Below are 27847 nucleotides of genomic sequence, written 5' to 3'. Positions count from 1 at the left end.
GGTATTCCATGTCATAATTATTTCTTACAGGTTGATGTTAAGAATTGTTCATGACTATTCTAGGTGAAAAAATTAGCAACTGGTGATGTGATTGTTTAGAGCTTACAGTTAACTATGTGATTTTCTGCTTTGTGTCAAAGCTGGTACACTTAGGATTTGTATAGATTTTTTTCCCCATGAAATAATTGCTGAAAAATGTATCTTAGCTCCAGTTGAAAATACATATATTTTATTTTTTATTTTAAATTTGGAAACAAGCGTGCAGCAAAAATAGATGAGTTAAGTATTTTTGGCATGCTGGCAACAATGAGAGAAGGAACTGTCTTTTTGTGTTGTAGCATATTTTGTATTTGGATTTCTCATTTGGAAAAAGCTATTTATTGATCGCTTGACTTTTTTTTTTTTTGATTGGTTTCCTATGATCCATTTTGTTTTCATTGTATTCTGTCTATAATTATGTAAAAACAAACCAACAAACATGTATATTGTTAAAAAAAAGGCTCTGGACTGTCATCTGTTAGATTACTTGGGAGAGTGCTATAGAGCTATCTTTTCAAATATATGTTTGCAGCATTGCAGTGAATTATAGATTTGCTTTCTAGAAACATTGGTTTTCAGGTGTGCATTTGTACTCATTAAAGCTCTCCTACTGTGGATAATTCTTTTGAGGTGCATTACTGATTTTTTTAATTTCCATTTGCAGTACTTGGTTCCTGTTTGTATTACAGAATACATAATAACAACGTTCTGTCAAATTTCTTTTGTGCAGGAGGTCGTAACGAAGTTGTCATCACTGAAAATAACAACAGCATAACTGAGCAAATCACTGATGTTGTCAAACAGCCTGCCTTTATAGCTGGCATCGGTGGTGCATGTTGGGTAATTCTGATGGGTTTCAGCATCTGGCTGTACTGGCGCAGAAAGAAGAGGAAGGGGCTCAGCAATTATGCTGGTAAGAACAGTAACTATTTTTTACTATCTCATCAGGTTCTATCATGAAGAGAACAGGTGCTGTTAAACCTCCTTAAAAAACATGTTGAACTTACAGCAAAGGTGGCCTGGGTGAATTTTGTATGCTTGTTTTAAATGTATGCTGTGAAAATGCTGGTGTATGAGAAGCTTTAAATGCATTGCTTGGTACCACATTTCATCATTATCATAAGACAGTCTTTATTTTCACATCTCCAGTACATGTAGCATAAAAAAGTACAAAGAGGATTAACCGTACCTCTTGCTCCTTGCTCAGAAGGCACTCTGTTAGCAGTGCAGCTCCATTTATGTGCTCAAATGTGAATTAGACTAGACCCTTACAAGGAAGGTTAGAAAGAGTGTTTGGTCTTCTCCTTCTTCATGCCTATGCCTTTCCATGTCTTTGAAGCCATGTGCCTGGGAAGTGAATGGAGGGACTTAATCAGTGACTCCATACCTGTAGCTGGAGGAGAAGAGAGTGATGTATTAGACAGAGAAGTGTTGTCAAAAGTTACCTACGGCAGAAGCCATAAAAAGTTTTGTCTTGAAGGTAGAACACCTTGGAATGCCCTCACAGTGTGATCCCTCTTGCACCAAATGTGTTGCTCCGGTTACAAATTAGTTTTTGAAAACTACATTTGGAAATACAAATACAATTGCCAAATGAAAATTTTTACTTCCTCCCCCGACCTGTTTGTTTTGTGTATTGTTCTGTGCTTCAGGATTCTTACGGATTTTTAGGAAGTCAGGTGAATTACCATAAAGTGGGTCACTGAAGCCTAATTTATCACAAAAAAAAAAAAAAGCTGTTCTTCAAATATTGGGGTAGATTCTCTTGTAGAACTTACTAACATCTAAAAAGAGAAAACATTTCCTTTCTGAGAAAAATTTGCACAGCTGAGGACACAGCATATTTAAAGTTGACATTATATCACACTAAAGTTACACTAGTACTCTTCTATTTAGAAGTTACCACATGGGAACCTGAGGACACAGTTCCCTAAGCAGCTGAGCATCTCTAGCAACTTGCCAAAACCCAACATTCCTGCTCACAGCCAAACAGTCCTATGCCTCCTCACCTTGGTGTTAGCCATCAACCAGAAGGAAACTATTCTATGTTGTTTTTCAATCCTTCCTGCTGTATTAATTTTCCACTGGCTCAGTGAAGCAAGGCAGCCCAAGAAGAAATTAGACAAGCAGTGGAGGCAGAGGGAGGAGAGACCCTTTCTGTGACTCTTGGACTGACTCAGTTTCTGTGGAACCTCACCTTGAGTCACCACGTGACCTGTATCATTCATAGATTATGCTTTTTGCCAAGGTGTTTTTTTCTTTCCTTTAACAGCAATGACTTTTACTCTCTGAGAGTTGGGATGGTGTTAACTGAGAAACTAATACATATCACACACACCTGTACATGTGTTTATATGAAATATCAGTCTAGATCCCAAGATTTTTTGTATTAAGAGACAGCTGTACTGTTATTCCTCTTAGGAAACAGTCCTATACATAACCTTTGGACACCAACTAAGACTACTCTTGGTTTTTTAAAGCAGAATTATTAGACCTGTATGTGAGTTGGCATGTTGTGGGGAGGGAGATTGAGAGCAGTCTTTTACACCTTAAAATGCATAGCTGTAAATAATTATAATACTCATTATAAACAGTGTGTCTCCTGCAATTCATTCCTTCTCATGATGTTTGCTGCATCTAAGTGTGATATGAACATTGCATCATAACACAGAATTCTCATCATCAGAATTATGAAATAGTGTATGCTTTCAACAAGGAAAGTTTATAACATCTCATGCTTCAAAACTCATCCTAATGTTTACAATTTGGAGAACAGCATGTTCACACGGAAAGTCTTCAAATGTGACTGTCAAAATTCACTGCTCACCTTTCCAACCATCATTATTCATTGGCTGCTGGCTGGTTAGTGCTTTAAGCTCAACTGTTATGTCCTGCTTATGATATTCAACCACAACTGAGTAAATTCCAGAGGAAACTCGTGCCCTGCAATTAGCGCTTATTATCAGGGTGTGTAACTCACAATGTGTTTGCTTTCTTGTTTTGCAGTTCAGTCCTTCACCTTCACCCCTGCAGGTACTGTCCATTAGTCTGTCTCTTACCTCACCTTACCAACACGTCATTGCAAACATTAGCTATTTTAAGTGTTTACGAACATGTGAGAGATGCAGAATTAAAACCAAATGCAAGGAGAAATACTTCTGCTGCCTATCTGTGATAAAAATGTAGCATTCATTCTCCTAGTAATTCCAGGGGAACATAAAAACTACCACCATTAATGTCTCTGTCATTATAATTCTGCATACATCTTACTCATATAACTCCTCTAAGTAATGCAGTTTTGAAAGTAATTTGCAGGACAAGATGCTTGAACTAACTTAGCATAAACAAGCATTAGTTGTATATAAGTGAATTTTTATTTTAAAGCTCAGGAAAACTATCTATCTCAAACATTTTTGAAGATCTAACTGGAGAAATGGAACTTTCCATTTCTTTAGCTTTTAGTTGCTGTATGTTGGCCTTACCATGAGGCATTAAGATCTTCAAGCAGTCTAGTGATTAACCTGTGCATGCATTGCCTTTACAGTGTTTTTGAAATTGAAGCATTTGCTGGTTTTCTGCCTACCCAATTCAAAGCTGGTATGCTAGTTTTCATATCTTTAATAAACATAGCATACAATAGACCATCATCATAAGTGTGATTAAAGATATGGGAAGAATAAACTAAGTGTGGCTGAAACAACAGGTTGCAAACAGCTTAGTTAACATATGGATATCCAGGAAAAATAAAGTATACAATTAATAGAGTAATTAATACAAAAAATTAGCTTTTGCTCTCATAAACTCAAGATTCGAAAGTTCAAAAAGAGTTATACCTCAGTGCTATAAAGTAAAAGGCTGATAAATCTCAGTATTTTCTGTCAGAAATCTGTAAAGTTTTTTGCATGTAGCTTGGCCCCTCAGTTGCACTTGCCGAAGCTGTCTCCTCTTCTGTCCCCTCTGACATCCATGTGATAGAGGCCAGTCTTCCTACTGTACTGCTGAACTGGTCCTCAGGCTCAGCTAGCTGCTTTCTCGCTCTTGCTTATCTTCAGCCACAGCTTGAGTGTTTAGCTTAGTGGGAAAGAGCAGATGACTGTCGAGGCAGATGGGTGCAGGTGGTGATGTCTGCCCCAGGGGTCCGTGACATTATGAGGGAGAAGGGTCCTTGTGGAGAAGCTCTGCGGGCTCAGGAATTGCTCCTCTGGCTTCTGGGGAGGTTTGTTCAAGTTAGTGTAAGTTGTGGCACAACACATCCTACCCTAAACACTTTACTTGCTTTTCTTTGAGACACAGCATAGAATTTTTTCCAAAATGAAATAATGCAGCTTTGCATTTGGTTTCTATGATTATGCCACTGTCAGCTGTCTGTAACTGTGGTGAGTTTTTCCCATTGTCTTTGTGGCATACGTTGGCATGACACAGGTTTGTGCTGGAGCCACAGTGACTGTGCATGATTCAGTGTACTTGATCCACATGTGCTGGGCAGCTAGGGTATGTCAGAGGCTTGGCCAAAAATTTGCTTTTTTTAAAAATAGTTTTGACATCTCACGGACTTTATAGAACTATAACAGCCCATAGTTCTATTTCCTGGCCTATAATAATTTCTGAAAGGCACTGAGAACCTAAGTCATCCAGTAGTCAAGTCCCCAAAAATATCATTAATTTAGAAAAAATATGTTCTTGTGAAAGAACATAGTCCATGTTTTTTATCTTTATACTCAGAGTTCCTTAAGAAACATCATTAGTTCTCTTAATATTTGAATTTGCCATTGGTAATATCATTTAGACAAACATATCTATGCTTGTGGGGAGCTTTGATGACACAACTGTATGTTGTTCCCTTCAAAGTTATAATTCATAAACAGTTTGGTTTCAGATCTAAATATTTAGACAGTGGTATGTAGCTTTCAGAATCTCATCAGAGACAGCTGTCAATAAAGTTTTACTAAAGATGAATTTGTCCTAATATACTTAGATTTTAGAAGGTGTACACTTTCTGACATTTGCTTTAAATTCTTCCCTCAGAAAGTTGCCCAATGTGCAGATTTGACTGTGTAATAAAGAGAACTGAATGTATTTCAGACACAAAATAAAAAATAAAAAAAAATCAGTTATTTCTGATATAAATGTTTTTTCTTTTGCTTTGCTTCAGTTGTATTTGCACGTGTAGAATTTAAAGCACAAAAAATAGTTGTTTAAAAGTCTGGATTCTGCAGTTATATAGTTACTTGCTAAAAATGGTCTTTTGGGTCATTTTCAGATTATGGGTCATTCACTGGGACTGTTTGTTATTTCTATTATGTCATTAGGCTCCTAAGAGCTATAATTTCTGCTGTGTGACTAAACCACTGTAACACTATGTAGGGGAAGAGTAAACAGCAAATGTCACACAATTGGTAAAGGTCTGTGCCAGAGAAGAATAACTGATTGAGTTAAATTCATTAAGCTTTCTGTCTTTGTGAACATGTTCATAAGCACTGATCAGTTGCTCAGATTCTCATAAATAAGGTGACATTGAAAATCATAGCTAAATCTTTTTACTTATCTTCAGTTGAACTGACTCCAGTAGTTTCTGAGCCACAATTCTGCACATCACTATTCCTCCACTTCCCTTTTCCCCATCATGACTCACCAGGCAGTGATTCTCAGTAATATCAGTATTACAAAACATATGATTTTCAACTATGTTTGTTAGATTACTACTGGTAAGTAGTAGTGTCATCATCTGCAGCTGTACAAGAACTATACATTTTTGGGACCATGACGTACAATCAGCAAAAGCAAATCTAGCACAGAGACACTAAATACAAATGCTACTCCTTTTCAGTCATCTGTTCTGTGACATAAAGGATGGATTGGTCTTACTTTTGTGAGTTTCTGTAAAAGCTAAAGTACTGCTGCACTGGGTTTTTTGTATTTTTATGATTACCCTTTACTCAGATTGCCTGGATATAAACACGCACCGTGGGTTTCTACTTGATAGATGTAGAAAAGATAGATTTCACAAAAGAGATATCTGACCACTTCTCGTATAGTAGATGAATTTTTTCATTCCCATATTACAGTGACAGAACAGAATTTGTTGATTTTGTACTGGAAGTTGCAATTCTCTTTTCACATTTTGCTGTAAGGACTTATACAAAAAAGGCATGGAATCCATTTGTAGAAATAAGAGAAATTTCACTTATCTGCTTATCTTTCCTGTGCCCTCAAACTCCGTGTTGTGCCAGTACCCACTCACTTGAATACTCAGGTGTTTTCAAGTGTCTCAACCATCAGTCATGCAAAGAAAGTAAATATGTATTTTCACTTATAAGTAAGCTTATTTAGTGACTAGTCCTCCTTGGGATTAAAGATTTCATGAAACTGAGTAAACAAAAACAAATTAAAAATAGATAGAGAATTATGGAATGCTACACATTTTATGCGCAACTCTTGAAACTGTTAAATGAGGATAAATTATTTGACAGAATCATCCAAAGGTAGACAGAAGATTTGATGGAATTTTTATATGCTGATTATCTGTTCTGAGTTAATGCTTATTAAAAGAGGATTAATCTACATTCATATTTGAGGAACAGCTTATCAGAAAAAGGAATGAGACTTGGCTGGGAGCATTAAAGTTTTCATTTGTGGTAGGAAAATGTGGCCTACTAGAGATAGGCATACAGAAAGCTTTCTAAAGCTTTCTAAAGCTTTCTTGCCTCAGAATGTCAGCTTGCTATACATTCGTATTTTTCCAATTCTAGCAGGCATGAAGATTAAGTTTAACCTTGTCAGATAGTATTAATAAATAGTTTGGGTACCTCCTTGTATACTTAATAAAAAACGTGTGAAAAGCTCCTTAACATATGCTGTTCTTCATACAAATATATACAATATAATTTCCTTAAATATTATGCATTTAAAATGCACTTTGGATTATATTTCTGCATTTTTACAGTCCTTGAAGTATAAGCTGGTGGGGATTCCTTCAAAATCTCTCTATGCAGAGGTTATTTTTTTATCTTCTTTTGAAAACCAATCTCATCCCTGCAGGTCTTCAGCCTTTCTAAGAACATATATCAGATGCAAAGAGTGCTGAAAGAGCTTTTTTGCTTCCTTGGTGATAAAAAGCAAGGGAGATGGGTGGGTCAGTGATAGGGACATCCTTCCCTTCCTCCTCTTACATTGCCCCTTGAAATTGCTCTGCTTCTTTTTGAAGTGGAGACAGGATGAATAAAGCCAGCTGTCTGTGTGTTTTATTTTTACAGTGACATCTACAAGCCTGCATTGCATTAAGTATGCTCCTATTCAGGCATTTAGACTTGTTTTGTAATTGCAGAAATCAAACTGCAGGCAAAAATGCTGACAAAATGTACAGCAGGAATGATAAACATAGTGCTTGTGTTTGCAGCCTGACCATATCTTCTGTTGTTAGCTGTCTTTCTTTTCACAATATTGATGTTAAAAGAAAGGCACCTTCTCTATCCGGCCTCAGGTAGGCCATTTATGGATGACATCAGGAATATGATTTTTTTTCTGTAAAATCCTGATAATGTGTGCACACTTCCAGAGGAATTTTGGCTAGCTTAGTTGATATTCTGGAGTCTTTTCCACACAGAATAGTAACTAAAATACTTTCTTGTTTATTTTCTCATGAAGATTATAACCATCCATGCATTGGTATACAGAATGGAGGGTAAACGAAAGAAGCTATATTCCTTCCCAGTTCCATACACATCACATAAGCCAGGCACAGTCTTCCCCAGGAAAAACAATATCACTGCAAGACAAGTTCTTTTTTTAATAAACTAAGCTGAACCTTTCTTCTAAAACCAGTGTTTATATTGGGAGGGTATAAGATTATTTAATGTAGGAAAAAAAACAGGAAACAGTTAATGCCAGCAGGATACACAAATAGAATAAAAAATAGTAAATGCTGTGATACCTGTCTCTTCTCAACAAGCTCATATGCCACAGCCAATCTGCAGCAATTATGGCTCTAGCGAAGAGGTTTCGATAGCATGTCTTCTTGATATGTTTCTCACAGCATGCCTTGGAGTTTTTTCCGTACCTCATTACACGGAAAATAAAATGTGTCTGGCAAACATTGCTGCAATCTCCTACTAACCCCCCCATTTTAGCTTTGTTTTATAAAGGGATACAGGGGATATAAATATTTTGAAGACCACAAGTATTGTTTGGGGTTTTTTCCATATGAGATGCATAGTTAAAATCTCACATACCTGTATGTGCTATACAAGTGGTGAGAATATTACTTTAAAATTATTTCTGGTAGATAATAGTCTAAACAAAAGCATTAATCCCAAGAAGTTTTCAGAAAATAGGTTTTACTGGAATTCCCTTAAATCTGTACTTTATTTGTAAGGGTTGTTACTGAATGTGCCTCTGTTTCTCATTTTCCTTTTTTCTTGTTTCTTTAACAAATGTAGGACGTTGGAGAAACAGAGTATTAAATTAGAAGGGGAGGAGGAGAAAGAAAACAACATCTAATGTACTTTTCACCAACATACTTTGAAACATAACCGGGCAGTAGCCATCTCTTTGCATATTCACACATGATATCCACAGCACTTCAGATTATTCACTCTTAAACAAAGAGTGATACAGTCATTTGACAGAATGACAGAATCACAATGTTAGAAACAACGTGAATGAAAGTAACATCGACTCTGAAATTAATTAGCTGCAATGTTTTACCATGTCTTGTTTTCCAAAGTGACTTTTATTTAATACTTCCCATACTTGCATTTTGATTTTCTTTTCGTTAATTGGTTTGATTACATCCTTTCAAAATTCAGCTATTAACCATTTTGATGTGACATATGACTGCAGTGATTTTCTGATATTGATATTAGTCTGTTCTGCAGTGAAGGGTAATTAATCACCCTACCCAGGGCTTCCAGAGTGGCCAGTTTTGTCCCCTTTGCTGAATGTAGACTATGAAATTATCCTAAGAGTTAATAAAGTGACAAGGATTCTATAAGGTTTCAGAAATATTTTCCTGGTGGATTTATGTAGTCGCTAATTTTTTTAATGATTACAGCATTTCTATTTGGTGTAGTAATTCTGTCTGATCAGAATGGTTTATAATAGAAAGCCTAGTGTAGTTTGGACTAATATTTGGAAAATCTTGCAAATACTCCGGGAGCTATAATTTAATGATGGGAAGGTCTGTCTTTCTTACAAAGGTAAATAGTATTTCCAAACCAAGGCCTATTTTAAATTACACTGGCCACAGACTCTTCCATTCCTCTCTGAAATTCAAATCCTCATCTTGTCAGGGGCCTGAAGGGATGCAGGTGTCCAAGACATTGATATAATTTAATAGTCTGCCTTATCTATGCCTGACAATAAATAATGGGGTATTGCCACTGAGAACCAGAGTAGTCTGTTGGCCTTGATTCAAAATATTTGCCAGTGCTTCAAAAAGGAGCATCAAATGTTGTCAGTTAGCATCTCACCAGTAATGTGGGTTTACCTGTATTGCCCTGACATGTAATCCTGTTAATAAGATAGATAAGGGATAGGCTATTTTTTGTCAAACACCCATGAATGAAACCATAAAAACAATTGCCTCCCTCTGAATATGTCCTTGGCATCCTTTATGGAAAGACTGGAAGCCCTTTTCCTTCCCAGTGATACTGGCGTGTATGCATTTATGTGTGAGTGCTAGTTCTTGTACTTCTAATGGAAACGGTGCAGCTGTATGCTTTTTTTCACCCCTTCGGCTCTAACAGAGCTGCCACCTCTTTGTATTTGTCCTGGGAAATGGCATATTTGTGTGGTGACATTATATTGCTGCATTACGACATGATGTTATTAACTCACTGGTGCAATGTCATTATGTACTGAAGCAAAAGCATGCCAAGAAAACAATTTCATCACATGGCTCAGTCTTGCAATGCAAAGTCATATGAAGGGGCCTGTGGTAAATTCAGGCCTTTTGCCCAGGCAGCTGGTTTGCCTTGCAAGCTACAGAGCAAATTGATGTTAATCAATAATGTGCAGTGAAATTCTAAACAAATTGTAAGCCTAATGTGTTGATCCTTTTCTTATCATTTCTGTACTTTGTTATGTGGTGATGCCAAGAGGCCTTCAATCTCGGACACTGAACAGTTTGAATTGTTACTTTTAATTATTACTAATTGATTTTTCCCTGTCTTATATGTGTGTGCGTGTGTGTGTATACGTTTGTTTGTTTTGTTTTTCCAACCAAAACACAGTCACTTTCCAAAGAGGAGATGGAGGACTAATGAGCAATGGAAGGTATGTTTCCTTGTATAAAAGACTTTCCATCGTATTTATTTTTAAAATTAGTGATATGAAAAATGCTGCAGGTAATACACTTGGGTAATAACCGATCATTGGGAAGACTGGCAATGCTAGGAGGAGTTAAGTGGCTTGCCACAAGGTTTAATGACCTATCTGTTGTGCACTTTGGAGGAATCAAGCCCAGATGTTTCATATCTCCCAGATGCCTTGGAAGAAATGAGTAGTAAATATCACAAGGAATGTGTTCATTTGTTACCGGGATGTTTATTGCATTAATTAGACATTAGCAAATGAAGTTGCTGTTGTTTAAGACTCCTTATTGGCTCCCCCTAAATTGCTGTGAGTGAACAATTACATTTAATCGATCACGAAATAAATGATTCATAGATGATGAATAGGCTGTAGATTGATAGGACTAGATTCCACAACTTTGGCTACTCAATTGAAATTGATAAAAGCTGATAACGGGCCCATATATCCTCATCTATTTTCCTTTTGCCAATATGGAGATTGTAATTAGGCCCTGGTAATAACTTCCAATCTCCCGTTTAATCAATATTTTAGCAAAAAGAGATTAGGCCTAATGAGAGTGAGTAGATGTGGCAAGAAAGCGGCAGGGTCTTCTTATTGCCGTTTCCATAGAAACCGATGTTTCTCTTAGGGATTGTACCAGGCGGGGGTCTATAACGTACAATGATTGGAGATGTTGCTCCAACTTCATGACTACATTAATAACCTAGAAAAGCTATAGAACCGTGGATGTTTTTTGTTTTCGTTTGAGGGAAGGGAAGTGTCTGCAGGAAATGTTTTGTTTTCCCTGTTAAATACAAGTACAAACAATCCAACTGCCTTGCTAAACTTCTGGCTGTTTATTCTGGGATGAGAGAGACACTGTGCCTTATGGCCTGAGTATACCTTCTCTTTCAACATACTCATCATTTAATACTGCTCTCAAAGCTGGGAATTACAGGGATATAAAAGCCATGCAGTAGTGGCACATAAAGATAGCTGTGGACTTTTCATTAATCCTACTCAAACCTGTTTGCCTCTAAACCATCCAAGAGTGCTCAAAGAAAGAGTTACCAGCCTGTAGATGACAGGCGTGTATTTGAGATTCAAGGGAAGGAAGAAATAGTAGCCCAAAGTCCTGGAAATGGCTGATATGGAGCAATCAGTTTGAGTGATGGCTCCCTTGAGGTGGTAATTTATCATGCAGCCCTGGTGTAGGATCCCATGATGGTGCTGCCTAACCCCTGTTTCACACAGACAACGGAGTTCATTTAGATTCTGGCAGAATCACGACGGATGCCTAGTCCCACTTCTACTGACAGAGTTGATTTGTATATAACCTTAATTAACTGCTCAAGGTCTTTAAATCATCAAAGGCTACACAATTTTAATTTGAAATAAATTAAAGTCCTCTAAACTGTTTGTTACCTGTGGTGTTAGAACAGTGATATGGTCTCTTCAATCACCAGTTGTCTCACAGATATTTTAATTTTGTAAATACATATATATATATATGTATGTATATCTTTTTTTCTTATTCTGCTTCAGTCGACCAGGTCTGTTGAATGCAAGTGACCCCAGTTATCCTTGGCTTGCAGACTCTTGGCCTGCCACAAGTCTGCCGGTAAACAACAGCACTAGTGGACCAAATGATCTTGGAAATTTTGGTCGTGGAGGTAGGTTTCATTTGATTAAGTCACTATATAGTATACAATAGGCTTCTGTTGTTATCATATTCATCTATGATAAACATTGTGTAATATTTTTATCATTATAGTTCTTCCTATGTTTGACTCAAGATTTGATTTAAAATTGACTTTAATATGTTCATTTTGTTTCTTCTCTTCTTTAAAATGTGGGTCTAGTTTGTAATTTACCCCACAGTCATGAGACAGGGTCTGCTTATCATCTCAAGAGAAATGTATTTGTTGCTCAAACTCATTCTGTTTTGTGTGGAGATGAGTAATCTGCTGTACAGGGCAATGTAACCAGAGATAGAGGATGTCCATAAGAGCAGAGAAGAACTTCAGGGATGCAGAAGGATGTTCCTTCAGCAGAAGGAGGACTAAAGAACGTTGTTGCTGTCACCTTACTCATCCCCTCCCTGCTGAGGGACTGCTCTCAGTCTCAAACCATAATCCATGAAGAAGGACTCAAAGGTCTTCAGAAATTTTACTTCTTATTGAAAAGAAGAATACCTAAAAGGGAACTATTTAGATTTTTCAGGGTTTTATTTCCATTTTGAATTGAGGGAGGCCCTTTGGGGAGATGAGGTAATGATTTATAATTATGGTGATGAATCTTCAGAGGGGTTATTTTCTTCCAAACATTTTAGTCAAATGGGAATTTCAAGATGTATGATTGGAATTTTTAAAAGTCGTAGTACTATTCACATCCATCTGTTACTTCCTTGGTTTCTGTGATATTATAACACAGCTAATTCTGCATAGTAGTGTTCAGAACAGGGCTTCTAACATAAATAAGTATATAAATATTTTTAAGACATAAATACGTAAACAAAAATTAAGACAACTTTATATATATCAAAAATACATTAAAATGCAAAAAATCTATAAAACCATCAAACTGATAAATGGAAAATAATTTAGTTTTGAACTGTACCAGAATTTGATTTTGAAAACCATCCCCCATGTAGGTTATATGTTCCTGTGGAAAACTTCTTGCCTCTGGTTTGACTACTGTGACTTCAAAACATTCTATATTTATTTTCCATATAAAAATGTTGCAAAGCTCTTGTCTTACAAAAATATTATAAAGTAAGCAAAACTTTTGATAATATTTAGAAGGCAACTGAATATCTGCCAGCTTCTTTGTTGTGAATATCTTGAAAATAAAACCCTTCAGTACTTTTCCATCTTTTCATAAGCTCAGATAATGCAGAAAAATTACCATTTTGTTTTAGCATTTGGCTCTATACGACTGAAATTGGAAGCATGTTTTAAAGCTTTTGGCTTCAATGTGGATGAGGCATAGGTCCAAATTTGTCCAAGAAATGCAACAGTTATATTTTGAGATTCAGCAGCTTAATTCCACCCATGATCTTTACAGTTGAGCTCACAGTTTTATTCTGGCTGGTTTGGGACCACTTAACCCTGTCTGTTTCAGCAGTTGAGTTTGGATGCTTCTGCACTAAAGATGGGTTAGAAGTCAGATGTCTTTTACCATTAATTAACTGTGTAGACGGAATTTGGGCCTCTTTTACTGGTTAAAAGGTCTGTGGTAGTATAAAAGGTCTGTAAGAATTTTGAAAACAGTAAGGTGGCAACCAACCACTTTGGAAACTCAGAAACTGAGGCAGGCAGTTCTAACATTGCCTTTAAGAGTGATATCCAAATTACGTCCTAGATAGGCATTTGGGAACAAGGCTGTGCGTGGGAAGCACAGGTTAGGTTTGGAGTCAGGTAAGGCCAGAAAATGGTACTGCATCTCCTCAGGCAGCAACAAAGAGCTTCTCCCAGGAAGTATTTCAGCACGGAAATGTTTCGGAAAACAAGTTGGATTTTGGAGTTTTGGGGAAAGTGTCCGGTGGGAAATGTGTGTTCATCTTTGGTCTGAAATGTACAGTGTGGGTTTTTCCCTATGACAAGTTGGTGGGAAAGTCACATTTGATTTTTACTAGGTGATTATGTTACTTTGTAAAATGGCACTTTAATAGCTCTTTGGGGGTTTAGTGTATACATCTCATGGAGGTCAAAAAAGTAATCTGTGGTTGTACTGAAAATTCCCAGAATGTCCGGAGAAACTCAGCTTATTAGTAAGAATGACCGAAAATTCTTAGCTGGTGGGAAGCTATGTAACTTTACTTTCAAGTGTGTAGTTCTCCATTCTAAAATGACTGTATAGAGATGATACCTCTTCAGTTGCCAGAAATGTGCTCTAAAAGATAGATGTATGTCTGAGTACTTGAGAGATGAGCATTTTGCTAGTTTTTACTTCTGTGAGTCTGCAAATCCAACACAGACAGGTTGAGATGGACTTACTTCATTTTATACATCAACAACAGAATTTATTTACTAAACTTCAGTCTATTATACTTTGATGAAACCGTCTATTATACTTTGATGAAACCAGTTGTGGAAAGGAAAAATCTTCATATTGTGGATGAAATGCGAGAAAGCTAAGGCTGCATTTGTCTCTCACATCTCATGCTGTATTTGCACATAGATGCTTTTATGATTGTGTACTGCCTCTAGAAAGCACATTGGATATGTGCAGATAGATAGAAATAACCTGATTTTGAAATATGACCTGTAGTTTGCATTAATTGTAATCTTTTTTTCACTTACAATTTATCTGCAGATATAAGTTAATACAATTAAGGCATTTTAAATACTTGATTGTGCCCATTTCCCTGTTATTGTTGTCTGCAAAAACAGACCATAGTGATAGACCCAAATTTAATCTCTGTTTCTGCAGTCTTTCTACTGAGCACTTGTTATTGCGTATTTATTTTTAATATGACATTGTTGCCCTGAGACTGCAGATGTTATTAGGGTCCATATTAAAATGTTCACTGTCGCACACATGAATGCAGTAGAAAATAGTTCTGTGGTCTAAATGTTCATCCCAGGAAAAAAAAATACAAACAAAAAACAAAACAGTGGGAGGAGGCCATGGTATCATATCTCATTGCTGAAAAAGTCTTGAGACAGTGAGAGAACAACCGTATTCCCTGAGGTTGCACAAAACCTATGTCTGAGTCTGGAACTGTGCCTAAACCCTTGTCTAGGTGCAAAAATAATCTTTTCTCTCTGGGGCTTAAGGTATATAAAAATGTCTGTGATATCGAGAATGGGATCTGAACATCCTCACTATAGGAGCATGCATTATTTCAAATACGATCTAACAGTTGAAATCCATACCTGCTATCCAGCTATGTAAAGCAAATGTCATATAAATGATGCATTTTAATAACAGATAAATTCCAGAATGGATTCAACTTTTCAAAGTCTGAATAAATTGTAAAAATAGTACCATTTGATATATTGACCTCTGAGAGAGCAGCAAGAGGGTTATCTGCTGAGCTGTGGTTCTCCTTGGGACATCATGCCAGTCATCATTAGATTCTTCACACTTCAGTAGTCTCAGCTTCTAAATCTAGTATTCCACCAGCAAAGGTCACTGCAATGTTTAGTAAGGAGAGAGATTGCCAATCTAACTGATTAGAGGTACAAATTGCAGTGTGATAGAATTCAAAAGATGTAGAAAAGTCAACAGATATTTAGTTAAATATGCTGTACTGTTTTTCAGGTAAACGTACTGGAGTATTTGAACAAGCTGTTCTCCATTATCAACACTGCTTTGCCGTTTTAAGAGACTGATCACATACATCCCTTCAGAATAACAGATTTTCTTTCACATATCTGGAACAACTTGTTTTTGTCAGGTTTTTCTTTTGTTGAAAAGGAGAAATGTACTAGCTAATGTCAAAAAGAAAATTAGATAAGCTGATGCATAAAACTTCAAGGAACTCAAGGTGATGCCCTTAAAAAACTACTTTGAGAGCTGTGGCATCCATTTAAGAGTTTTGCTACATATTTGCTGGGAAAGTTTCCTCTGTGATTTGTACATTCACTCCTTTCATCATTTCCCTGAAGCCCAGACAGTTTCATCGGTTCTGACATAGAGTGAACAATTGAAAACATTCTTCAGTAGAGAAATATTCCAAACTTCACTTTCACAGTTGAAGGTATGGAAAAAAAAAAAGATGGTTTTAGGCAGTGAGACGTGAAGGACAAGTGGTAGGCCTGTCACAGATGCTGATAGCTTGGCGATGGTTGTACATCATCTTCCCTTCATTGGCTCATGGACCTGTCTCAGCTGAAATGCAAACGTGCAAAATGACACATTTATTTTTCATCTTAAACCTTGATACTTTCAGGCTTCCTGTGCATCAATGATTTGTTTCATTCCCCTATGTTCACCACAGATGTGCTGCCACCAGTGCCAGGGCAAGGGGATAAAACTGCTACTATGCTTTCTGATGGAGCCATTTACAGCAGCATTGACTTCACCACGAAAACTAGTTACAACAGTTCCAGCCAAATAACACAAGCTACGCCATATGCCACCACCCAGATACTGCATTCCAACAGCATCCATGAGCTGGCTGTCGACTTACCTGATCCTCAGTGGAAAAGCTCAATTCAGCAAAAAAATGACCTGATGGGATTCGGTTACTCTCTCCCAGACCAAGGCAAAGGCAACAATGGTAATTACAGCTCTTATTTTCCAGAGCCCTTGGCTTTATACTGTATCATCTATGCATGAATTAGAAAAAACTTTTTAGTATGTGAGACACTGTTTATATTTACCATAACTAATGCTTGCATACCTTGCATGTGTGCTGAACCTCAGACAATCACAAAATATATTGTTCTGTTCTTTTAATCCTCTTTGTCCTGTGCCAGTCACCAATCCATCTGCCTTCCATTAGGCTAGGATAGGTATACATTCAAAATTAAAAAAAATTAAAACTTGCTGCCCCACCACATCTGCCATTGACTTGCTAACTGCATGTGTTGCATGTGCTTGTGCTGTCAACTAATCACACGATGCCACTGTGACCTTTGCCCTTTAACCCTTAGCCTTGCTTTACATCCCTGACTACCGCGTGGCTGAGGGATTGGCTAATAGATTGCCACACAACCAGTCACAGGATTTCAGCACCACCAGCTCCCACAACAGCTCCGAAAGGAGTGGCAGCCTCTCAGGTTGGTTCCACCGCTGTGGGTGGGTGAGGGACGGAGGGGTGATGGTGAGCAGCTCGCCAGGGAGGCGGAAAACCTCCTAGGTGCACTTTGCAGATAGGTATGAGGGTGCCTGCCCACTGGAACATCAGCAAACAGCATCACATTGGCCTCTACTGAAAAAAAAAAGCCTTTTGCAAAACCTGTTTGGAGATAATTAGAGAATACTCCCAACCAGCGATTGTTGGCACAATTGCAAACCTTACCTTGTCATATCCTTTCTCTGACATCACAGTTCATGGAGCAAATGTATTTCTGCATCAATCCTCAGTTTATAGGTCTCCCCACACTGAAATTCATGAGGAGTTTAATATTTTTGTTGAGTTGTTAACAGCTTCCCCACTCCCACGAGCTGGTTCTAAATGCTGCTTTTCAGTGAAGCAGCTCAGAAATAGATGTAGGGTCCTGCAAGATGGCTGGGGTTTCAAAAATTATGCCAAGTCTGCATACAAACAGAATGTAAATTTTATGTATGTGCTGCTGTTACATCGGAAACATGACACATGGATGAAAACGATTGTAGTACATGTGGTTGTGTCATATTTAAACACACCTTTTCTCTTGATTTCTTTAATTTTGCTTACTTGTTACTTATGTATATTTTTTTCAAGACAAAAAATGAAAAGCCAGCAATTAAAATGAGAGTCTGCTATTTCACTTGACCAAATTATGAGAGAGCTGAAGAGACTTGTTTTTCAAATTCGTACTATATCCATAGCCTTTTGAATTTCCACAGTAAGTTCGAGCAATAGTAACAGTAACAGATCAGCCCTCGAAAAGGCTTCTTTATGTCAATTTAAATGACTATTCAAATTGAATGTTGAGATTAGAAACCTATAATCATTGGCCCATAACTGAGCCAAATGTGTTTGAAAGTCTTGTGTTCTCATGGGAAGTATTAGCTGATTTGAGTGAGATCGAAAAACAGGATTATGGCATTGACAGGGAGGTATCTGGGAACTAAGTTCATACAATGCTTCAAGAAAGGTTCTTGTCCCTTGTATGTGAGATGTATTGGCAAGTAGCTTAGGAAATCGGCTTGCTCCTCCGGCTGAATGAAAAAGCAGAAATTGATATGCTGAGGTACATATGTGCTGGTTATCAGAGGGCAGTATCACACTTTAGATGTGTTGACAGCTACAGTTGCCTGAAAATTTTCTCAGAAAATACAAAGTTTCACTGGAAAATGCCAGTTGATCAAAAGCTGGACTTCGAACAAATATTTCAAGTGAAACATATTTTGTGTAGTGTTTCTCAGTTTGAAGTAAATTTTCTGACGACACATGGAAACATCAGGTTAGCCAGTCTTTCTATGGCCAGGGCACTCCTGTTGTGATCAAAGCAGCTCACACCTGGATGCCCCAGTGCTCAGATGAGTGTCAGACTATTGGACTGCGGAGTCAGTATTTTGCTCTCCCTTGCCCACTAATTATGTCTTTAATACAGGCTAATTATATCTATAATACATGAGAAACTGGGGGAGACCTTTGAGCAGTCCAATAATTAAAGCATCACTGGAGTCAGAGACCAGCTTTGATTGTCCCCATAAGGGTGACAGTCCCCATAAGGGTGAGCAGGGACTTGTTCTCTCACTTCCTTGGTTAGTACTTTAAGTACTACTTATTATTCTGACTAAGTTTCTGTCTCTCTCAAACACATATTGTAAGAAATCCTATCTCACTGTGGAATAGAAAACAGCTAAAAACTCAACTGCTTTGTGAGGCAGGGAAATTTGGTGGCTGTACTTTGCACAGCTCCCAGCCTATGTCAGTGCTATGATCATCATCAGCCCGACTGGCAAATTCTTTTTCCAGGGCCTGATTCATGTAGAGATTTAAACAATATAATTGAATTTCAGTGTGAGGAGACATTGAAACATCAAGCAACATTGCTATGGGGAAACAAGGCTTCGGTGCAACAGTTTTCAAGCACACATCAGGCATTATGTATTAGGTGTCTGTTCCACTAGTCTGACAGTGGAGTAATTCTGCCCATGGGGACAGAGGAGAAATCTCCTGCCCAACTGTATGGTGCAGGCTGCTTTCCTTAGCAGTAATGACCTTGGAATTCCTTTCTTTTATTTCTTCATCTGAACAGTTCCTCAGCTCTCTGCTTCACTCTTTCTAATAGTTCTGTTGTCTTAGACCTTTCTCTCCAAACCCCTCCAAATCAAAGTGACTCCATAATAGCACCCCACACATCCAACCTCTTTTTACATCTCCTAAGGTTACCAAGATGCTACAATGCCAAAATCTTCCTCTCCACCTCAACGAGTTCCTAAGCTGAAGTTCTCTGCATTTCTTTCCTCTGAGTATTCCTACTTTAAACCTCCCTGCAACACACACACACACACACACACACACACACACACACTCTTTCTCTCTCTCTCTCATGCATGTGCTTTCCTCCCAAAGCAGCCCCTCCTTCCTTAGCTCTTGTTGGCTCCTACTCCTGCTGACTTTTCAAAAATTCCTTCATGTCTACAATTAATGTACTTCCTTTGTACTGTTCTGTGACCCTATTTCTAACTCCTCTTTCTGCCATACTTGTGCTTTGAAAGCTTAATTTTCCCTCCAGAAAGTTCATGTATTTGTTCCTCCATTGCCACCATCACTGGGGTTTCTTTTCTGTTGATCAAAATGTTCTTTCCCTTTTCAAGAAAACTTCCCTCTCTGCCAGGCTACAAAAGGGGGGAAGAGCCTGTCTTGCATCCTAATAGATGGGATATCAGTTCAGTTTGCACAGAGTGAATGACAGGAACTTGCCTGGACTTACTATAAATACTCCAAGACATGGAAGGAAGGGCTCTGGTCTGGAATTGAGTAGTGGAAAGCAAAGTCTTGTTTGCAATGTGTTGCCAGCCAGGCTGATTAGAAACCTTGCTGGACTTGTTGCCTGTCTCCTGCAGCTGCAACAGGAGGTGAAAAGAGAATCACAGAATCACCTTTTTCTTCCCTCTCTATTTGTTCCTATTTTGGTCCAGCTGATATTCAGAGCTAAAAGAAGAAAGCCACTGTCTCTCAGACAAAAAGTCCCGTGACACGTGCTTGTCTCTATTGCTAGAATTGCATCTCCTTCTCAATGTCTCGATGCCTAAAGCTAGAGCCCATGGCAAAGAGGGTGGTGGTGCCTGCCAGTGCACACTGTGCCACCCTGCCTGACAAGTCACTTGTGGCTTTTTTGATTCATTGGCGTTGAGAACTTTTTACATGGGTTTTTTTGGCTGATTCTTATAAATCAGCAAGAGATGTCAGTGGATAAGATGAATTAGACTGTGCTTTCTGCAACAGACAAGGGATGAGTGTCTGCCAGCTGGGTACCCTACTGAAAAAAACATATGACAAACCATTCTTCCACCCAAAAATCCAGAGACTTTGAAATCCACAACAAAATGTAATAAATAGATGGGTCTCCAAGAAGACAAGGGATTCAAATTCTTGTGCCATTCTTTCTCTTGATGAATTCCTGACAAGAAAAAGGAGTCAGGGCAAAATAAAAGAAGCTAAACAAGTGGGATGAGAGCTTTCTCTGTAAGACTGCTTTCCCACAAATGGAAGTGTCTCAACTGGAGAAGTGGGTGCAAGGACAATAATAGAGGAGAAGAGGGCTTAAGCAAAATGCATTGCTCACTTCATTTCTACCAGCCTCCTCCGTTAGATTTGTACATCAGAAATAGAACCTCTTCTCCATAGTGGCACAAGATATTTCAATCCTGTGAAACACAGAGTCCTAAAGCATTGCAGGTGACTTCCTGATGTTTTAAAAAATGAAACAGTAAATTTCTATCGGCAAAACCCTGTTTCTTTTTGTTTTGACAACTCACAGTTGTCATTCTGGCTGAAAGATATTGAATCTAATGACAATTTTTTTAGATTGTGTCCTTAACCTCTGTGTTTTCCACAGAAAGAGATTATGCAAACCAGTGTTATAAGCACGTTGGATTCTAACATTTGCTATAGTCTATTATGTTTTTATCTAACAGTGAATTCAAGATGTCATAAAGCAGACATGAATAAATCAGTATATGTATTTCTGATACGGCAAAACATGTCTTTCCTTGGTTGTGTACTACTGTGGTGCAAATCTGTGGAGTTTTAAAAAGAACTTATTTTCAACAATTGTTCAAAATATTTTTCTGTTCCATTCTATTATTATTTATAACCTTGTAACAGCATTAGCACATTGATGCTGATTCTGCAGGGACATAAATACATCTTTTTTGGGACATGCCATCTGGAATCAGAATTCTTTCAAAGAAGCATAAATAGCTAGCTTTTCTTCCCACATTATATCTCTAACATTTTATTTTTCTTTTTGGATTTCCAGGTGGCAAAGGAGGGAAAAAGAAGAAAAACAAAAATACTGCCAAGCCCCAGAAAAATAATGGGTCAAACTGGGCTAGTGTTCCCCTCCCACCCCCTCCCGTGCAGCCGCTTCCAGGAACAGAGCTGGAACACTATGGGGTGGATCAGCAAGAAGCAGGGTAATTTTTTAATTTTTCTTTTGAAGAAAAATCTGTAGTTTGCAGATATGAGGCTTTTTAAACAAAATTTCACTAAGTGACAATATTATTGTTTGTTTAAAAAAAAAAAAAAGAGCACAACTTATCCTATAGACATATTCAGGGCTGTGGAGGAAGAATGTTTGAATAGCTTCTCTTGATAGTGGCTGAAGATGGAAATAAAAGTGACCTTGCTTCATCATCATGTAGGGCTTCTCTGCTTACTCATGCTGGGAAGTGTCTATCTTCGCATGTAGCTTAATTGAATTCTGTTGGGACTGCCTGCAGATGATTGCGGAGTGAGTAAGGATGACATAATCTGGCTCCTTGTATTTTTTCACTGCTTTGGTGTTTAAAAATATTAGAGCCAAAAGAACAAAAAACCCCACACTAAATCGGATTAATTTTAGAAGATCAACCAGTGGATAATAATCTTCTTATTGGCTTTTAGAAGAAATTTCACAGTTGAAGAAGTCATGCTATTTATAGGACTTCTTTTTGATTATTTAAACAACTCTTGAGTTTCTGGAACCTTACACTTATTTTTGGATAGCTTAAACTTGTTCCGAAGGACACAAAATCACACAAAAAGCACTAAATGACAGGAAAGTGACATTTCCTGCACAGAGAACAATTATGGAATGCTTTTTATAAAGTGAAGTTATATGAAGTACCAGGTTATCAAACTCTGGAGGAAAATCGAGTATATAGAAAAATAGTTTACTGTGGTCAGCTCTGTTGGAGCCTTTGAGAATCATCACTCTGTCAGGGACGAATTTCTGCCTGTTTAAATACATGGATTGATCAATATTTCCTAAGGATGAAATACATGTTTTAAAAAATCATTGTAATAGCTTTACTGAATATAAAAATGAAAATGTTATCTTGTAAGCGTGAATTGATCATCACTACTTTTATAATAAAAATTAGAATAATTAAATATTAATATTTCAGTTTATACCAAGTCCTTAATCTCTTAAAATTAATAACAACTAGCTGTGTAAGTCAGTTGAGTTCCATTTAAAATGAAGGTCCATTCAAGCTGTATTAGAGTTAGAATTTCAAAGCAAATGTAAGAGAAAATGAATAACCTTACTGATTGTAAGAGTTGTTTCAATCTCAAGGCAAAAGGTGCATATAATCATTATGTCCTGTATTCTGTCATAAAAAGCTAAAATAAATTTAATTTTATTTTGCCATATAATTTTCATCTATCAGTTTATATTCTTAAAACACATGTGCAGCCATTTCACTATTCTAATTATGCTACAGAAGGTAAACAGCTTGGATTTTCTTTCAGGACAGTGAAATTGCATAAAAGGTAAATGAAATACCTTCTAGAGAAATCCCTTGTGACACAGGGCTTGACTCCTCAGTTGCATAAAGTATCTCTTATTTAGCTGGAAGGAATGATGTTGGTCACCAAGACAACACTGGTTATTTAAGGATAAGGTAATCACCAGCTTTCCAGGTCCTCAACAATTCAGACTTAGTTTTTCCTCTGATTATCTTTTGAATTACTCTTCTCTGTTTTTTGTAATATCTCATTAACAACGGTTGTAACAATACCTTTTAAGCACATTTTACCAAACAGAAAAAAAATTTTGAAGACTTACAGTATCAGTCTTGAGCTACAGTAATTTGCAATCAGCTTCACTGAACCCAATGAATCTGCAGTGCCCATACTTCCTGAGGATGTATCCAATACTAATGGTTGTTCTGTATTCAGGAGTTGATCTTGTTTCCATGGTTTTCAACATGCTAAAATGGAATGAATCATAGACCATATTCCTTATGTTGCCTTTAATATTGACATATTGAGTAAAAAAAACACCAAGCAATTTTTTTAAACTTTTTTTGTTTTCTTTATTTTCTTTGATGTATACTATATATGACAAGTTCAGTGTTTTTTAATTTTAGAATTAATTACATGCAGATCTAATTATATTGTGAATTACAATTGAAAAATGAACTTCCAGTCAGAAAAACTGAAGACTTTATTAAAGTTCTCACAACGTGATATGGAAGGTGAATGTTTAGAGCAATAAAACAAGGAAGTTGGCATCTAACAGAAACTTATTTTCTGTGCATGTCTTCCTATAACTCTTGAATTCACTCATTGGTATGAGTATCCCAAATAAACTAAACATTTTTGACACTTTATCTTTCTTACTATAAATTAACACTAGTGGCCTATTGGCTTATAAATTGTAAAAGAAAATCCACAATAACAGCAAATGAAAAAAAAAGTCACCTAACTTAATCATAGGTAAGGAAGAAAAAAAAATATACTATTAGTTCTCTCTACCATCTTCTCCCCAGAAGAACTGAGGTGCATTCACCTCCATTTTCCCATGAACTGCAACACACATAAGGAAAGGTGAACGTGTTAATCCAAGCAGCCATTTCATAAAATGTGGTAGCTTTTGGGATGTCTTAAATTCCTATTTAACCTTTGCAGAAAGTCGGTTTAAACTGTTGTTTTCCTAGCAAGCTGTCTCCTGTGAAACTTTCCCCATTTTTTGTGGTCTTCTACAAACTCTGTGCTTGTTCCTTGTTGTATTCCTTAATTTTTGTATATACTGCAGTTTTTGAAGTCTGTCTTTTCCTGTAATAGCTCCCAATCAAGCATGTTCCCTTTCCTTCTCTTTTCAGAGAAGATGCTTTTGCTTGGTTTTATCTAATAATCTTGACAATAAGGAAATGCCTTTTACTTATTTATTATTATCTGTTTATATTTTTCACCAATAATATGCACAGTCTTGAGCCAACCCCAATAAAGGCCATCTTCATATTGTTATCATTGGTTATTTTTATTTCTTATTATTGATTACACCTTAAAATGGAATATTAGCTGCTGGGTGTCAATATATTTGATAGCCATTTTCTGTCGCTAGATAAAGTAAGGAAGATAATACCTCTTACATCAAAAAATCTTTTCTGGCAAGGCCTAGAGGGGGAAGCTTTCTTTGTTGCAACAATGTGTGTAATGAAAGAGAATTGTTATAGAACGTGCCCCTTATGTAGCACCTCTATTTTTTTATGTTGAAGAAAAAAATGTATCAATGTAATGAACCAAGCTTTTTAATAGCAAAAAATTACTATAGCATAAAAGTGCTGAGAATAGAATAAAAATTATTAGAAAAATAGAGAGTCGTGGTTGTTAACCAGAACTTATTAGGGACTTAATTATCATGAAATTGCAATCAGAGGTCCCTAATAAAGTTAAGGTGCTTAGATTTTAATAAGAAGTACTTGAAAAAGGTTGCATTTTCACCAAGTTGTATTTAGTCAGAAAACCTAAAAGAACATGGATGCAGCCGATATTCACTATGCTGGTTCCAGAAGTTTCAATAACTATCATTTATATGAGGTGTAGTTACTATGTAGTCTGTTAGGTTTGCTAGCTTTTTCTTGCAGATTTTTTTTTGGTAAAATGCAGGCTAGAACTGGTGGCTTTTCAGACATCTTACATTATGAAGATAAAAGTTCTTGTACCTGAAGTCTTGAATCTCAATGTGCTGAACTTCAGGCTTAAGCTCCTTTCCATTTCAAACAAAATCTAGGTAAAGATACAGTACTTGAGCAGAATCTTTTTACTAAGAAATCTTTTTACTATCAAACTGAACATTTTGGGATTTGAAGCAAATAAGGTCAAAAGGTGAGGACATCCAAAGCTCATTTATACATTACTGAAAAGTCACTAGGGAGTATCCTTCTGCCCTGTCCCTTTTAAAGAAGAAGCCATTACACCAAAGCATGAGGTTGAGAGAGTAAAAGTAAGTGACAGAGCTGTTGCACTGTACATTTTTAGCAGCATGAGTTAGGATGGTCCCTTCAGACTTGGGTGGCAATGTCATGAGTGAATATTGCAATGAAAGACAAATAGAGCTAGTCATATCTTAATTTGTCTCATAAGGAATTGAATATGTATCAGATAACATTTTCTTAAACCTCTGTGTTATGAAAATGGTAATGATCATTCACTCAAAAGCACCTAAATGACAAGTGTTAAGATGCAGCATTTATTTGCACCTCTGTACACGTACATATGTTTGTGTATCTATATGTGGTTTTATCTAGATATAGATTTAAAGTGATACCGGCCTTAATTACAAGACAGATCTTCCGCAGACTTTTGGATGATTAAGTCAGGTTATTTTAGCTATCATGGATCTTTTAAATAAAGACTACAGACTTTTGAATAAGGAAAAAGTAGTTTAGTTAATTTTAGAAATCTTTGGGTTTTGCTTAAAGTAAATGTTCTGTTCATAATACAGGTTTTGAAACTTCTCTGTCTCAGTGTTTCCAGCCTTTTTGTAACCCAGCTTCACACTTGAGAAAATTGTCAGTGATTCATTTTTCTCTCGGAAACTGGTAATTCCTTCCTTCCAAATCAGAAGCCTTGAAGGAGTATTTTTAAACCGGTTTGAGAAATTAACTGTGTAACGCAATGCATTGCAGAAAAAAGAGGTGTACCTTGTCAGCAGTTCCTGAAGGCGGAAAGAAGATAAAGTGACTTAGAAGATGCTTGGGGAATGGCCTTTAGAATGTGAGATGGTTTGACAGTGAAGGAGCTGTGAGAGCTTTTGGTTGTCTGGTTGCCTTTTGAAAAGAGCTGTCTATCCTGAGGTATTTTAGAATACACTGGGAGTTAAGAATAAATGTGTTCAGATGCTCAAGGGACTGCAGGCTGACTGGATGTTTTGAAGATGGGTAGAGTAGACAGTGTTGAGATTTGAGTGGTGTGATTGTCAGCAGAGCTGTGCACAACTGAAGTTGTGTTCAGATTAGGGAATTAGTCAGGGGAAATAATGTACAGGGAATGACCACAGTCACCAGGGCTTATGTGTCTTGAGTGATGCTGGTGTCTCTAAGGGACAGGGTCCTGGGATGATACCGTAATACAACACTGAACTGAAAGGTTCTGTGATGAGGACAGAGACAGAAGAAGATTGAATTGCTGGCAAAGCTTGCATAAGCAGTGGTAATAGAATATAAAGCTTCTACTTCTAGTCCTGATCAGATGTACACCTTTGATATAAGACTAAAAATTGAACCACAAAAACCTATCAGAACATCTCTTATATGTGAAGAGAGGGAATTTGGTATTGAAGAATATTGGTAGTTGTTAATCTTTTAATTTACTTTGGGGAGGTATGTTGAAACTATTCAGAAATTTAGCACTGTCTAGGTAAGTCCCAGTAAAAATTGGGTAGGAGGTGGGGTGCTGGCAGAGCTGTCAACATGTTTGCTAATGTCTCTTATCAGCTGGTGCTGTGACATAGCATATGCTTAGGGTCAGCGCTGCTGTGACATGAATGTATTACACATCATAGCAGATACCTATATGCAGTGTGAAAAGACCAGAATTTATGTGGAAAGTGTAGCTTTTTGTTTAAGCTACAAAATAAAAACAAATAGTAAGTTTATAGACAAATAAAGGGAAGAATGGAAGTAAGGAAGGGCATAAGTGCAACTACGTAAATCTCGCTCTGCCTTTTAAGAATGCTGCTATTTTCATGTCTGGGTCAATCTTCATGCGTTCTCCTAGGTTAATGATCCAGTAAGTGAGTTAGTTCATTTTTGTTGTTGATTATGTTGATTATCACCATTAACAAATATGATAATGGATCAGTAATTTTTTTGTTGCACATCTTGTTCAAGTTGCTTAGCTGTTGTGGGAAAAATTAAAGACTCAGTAAGGAGAATTTAAACAATTATGACCCTATTTTCAATAAATGTTAAAACTCCCACTGCTTGTGAGGGTTCAAACTATAGCAGAAATCCTGTATACCCTGTATACTCACAGCAGAGATGAGATTCAATATATACTATTTTCTTCTTTTTTATTTTAGATATGACAGTGATGGTTGGTGTCCGCCTTTGCCAGTTCAGACCTACCTACATCAGGGCATGGAGGATGAGCTTGAAGAAGACGATGATCGTGTTCCCACACCTCCTGTCCGAGGAGTAGCTTCATCACCTGCGATCTCCTTTGGGCAACAGTCAACTGCAACCCTCACGCCTTCTCCACGAGAGGAGATGCAGCCAATGCTTCAAGCCCACCTTGATGAATTAACAAGGGCTTACCAGTTTGATATAGCAAAGCAGACATGGTAATGTTTGAAGGGGGCACCTGTGGTCTGGGAAATGAAAGCATGATAATAATTTATTCCTTGATGACATAAATATCAACTGTGTTCAACAACATTTCAGTAATGTTTCCAAAGCAGTAAAATGGAAGAAG

General features: G+C 37.2%; 1 protein-coding gene across 9 annotated transcripts in view; it reads left to right on the top strand.

Annotated features, from left to right (window-relative positions):
* ROBO2 (roundabout guidance receptor 2) overlaps positions 1-27847 on the top strand; it is a 474209-nt gene that overhangs the window by 406995 nt on the left and 39367 nt on the right. For 5 of the 9 annotated variants that reach the window (XM_074813496.1, XM_074813464.1, XM_074813470.1 and 2 more), the window contains exons 17-23: positions 770-952; positions 10269-10311; positions 11875-12002; positions 16277-16558; positions 16935-17060; positions 21423-21579; positions 27456-27716. In XM_074813496.1, the coding sequence (XP_074669597.1) occupies positions 770-952; positions 10269-10311; positions 11875-12002; positions 16277-16558; positions 16935-17060; positions 21423-21579; positions 27456-27716 (1180 nt within the window). The remainder of the gene's footprint in view (positions 1-769; positions 953-10268; positions 10312-11874; positions 12003-16276; positions 16559-16934; positions 17061-21422; positions 21580-27455; positions 27717-27847) is intronic. The other 4 variants (XM_074813504.1, XM_074813479.1, XM_074813487.1 and 1 more) reach the window with 1 other exon arrangement.

This window comes from Strix aluco, chromosome 2, assembly GCF_031877795.1.
Source record: "Strix aluco isolate bStrAlu1 chromosome 2, bStrAlu1.hap1, whole genome shotgun sequence".
NCBI classification, from domain to species: Eukaryota; Metazoa; Chordata; class Aves; order Strigiformes; family Strigidae; genus Strix; species Strix aluco.
Note: the sequence above shows the minus strand (reverse complement) of the source record. Positions and strands in the feature narration are given on the sequence as shown.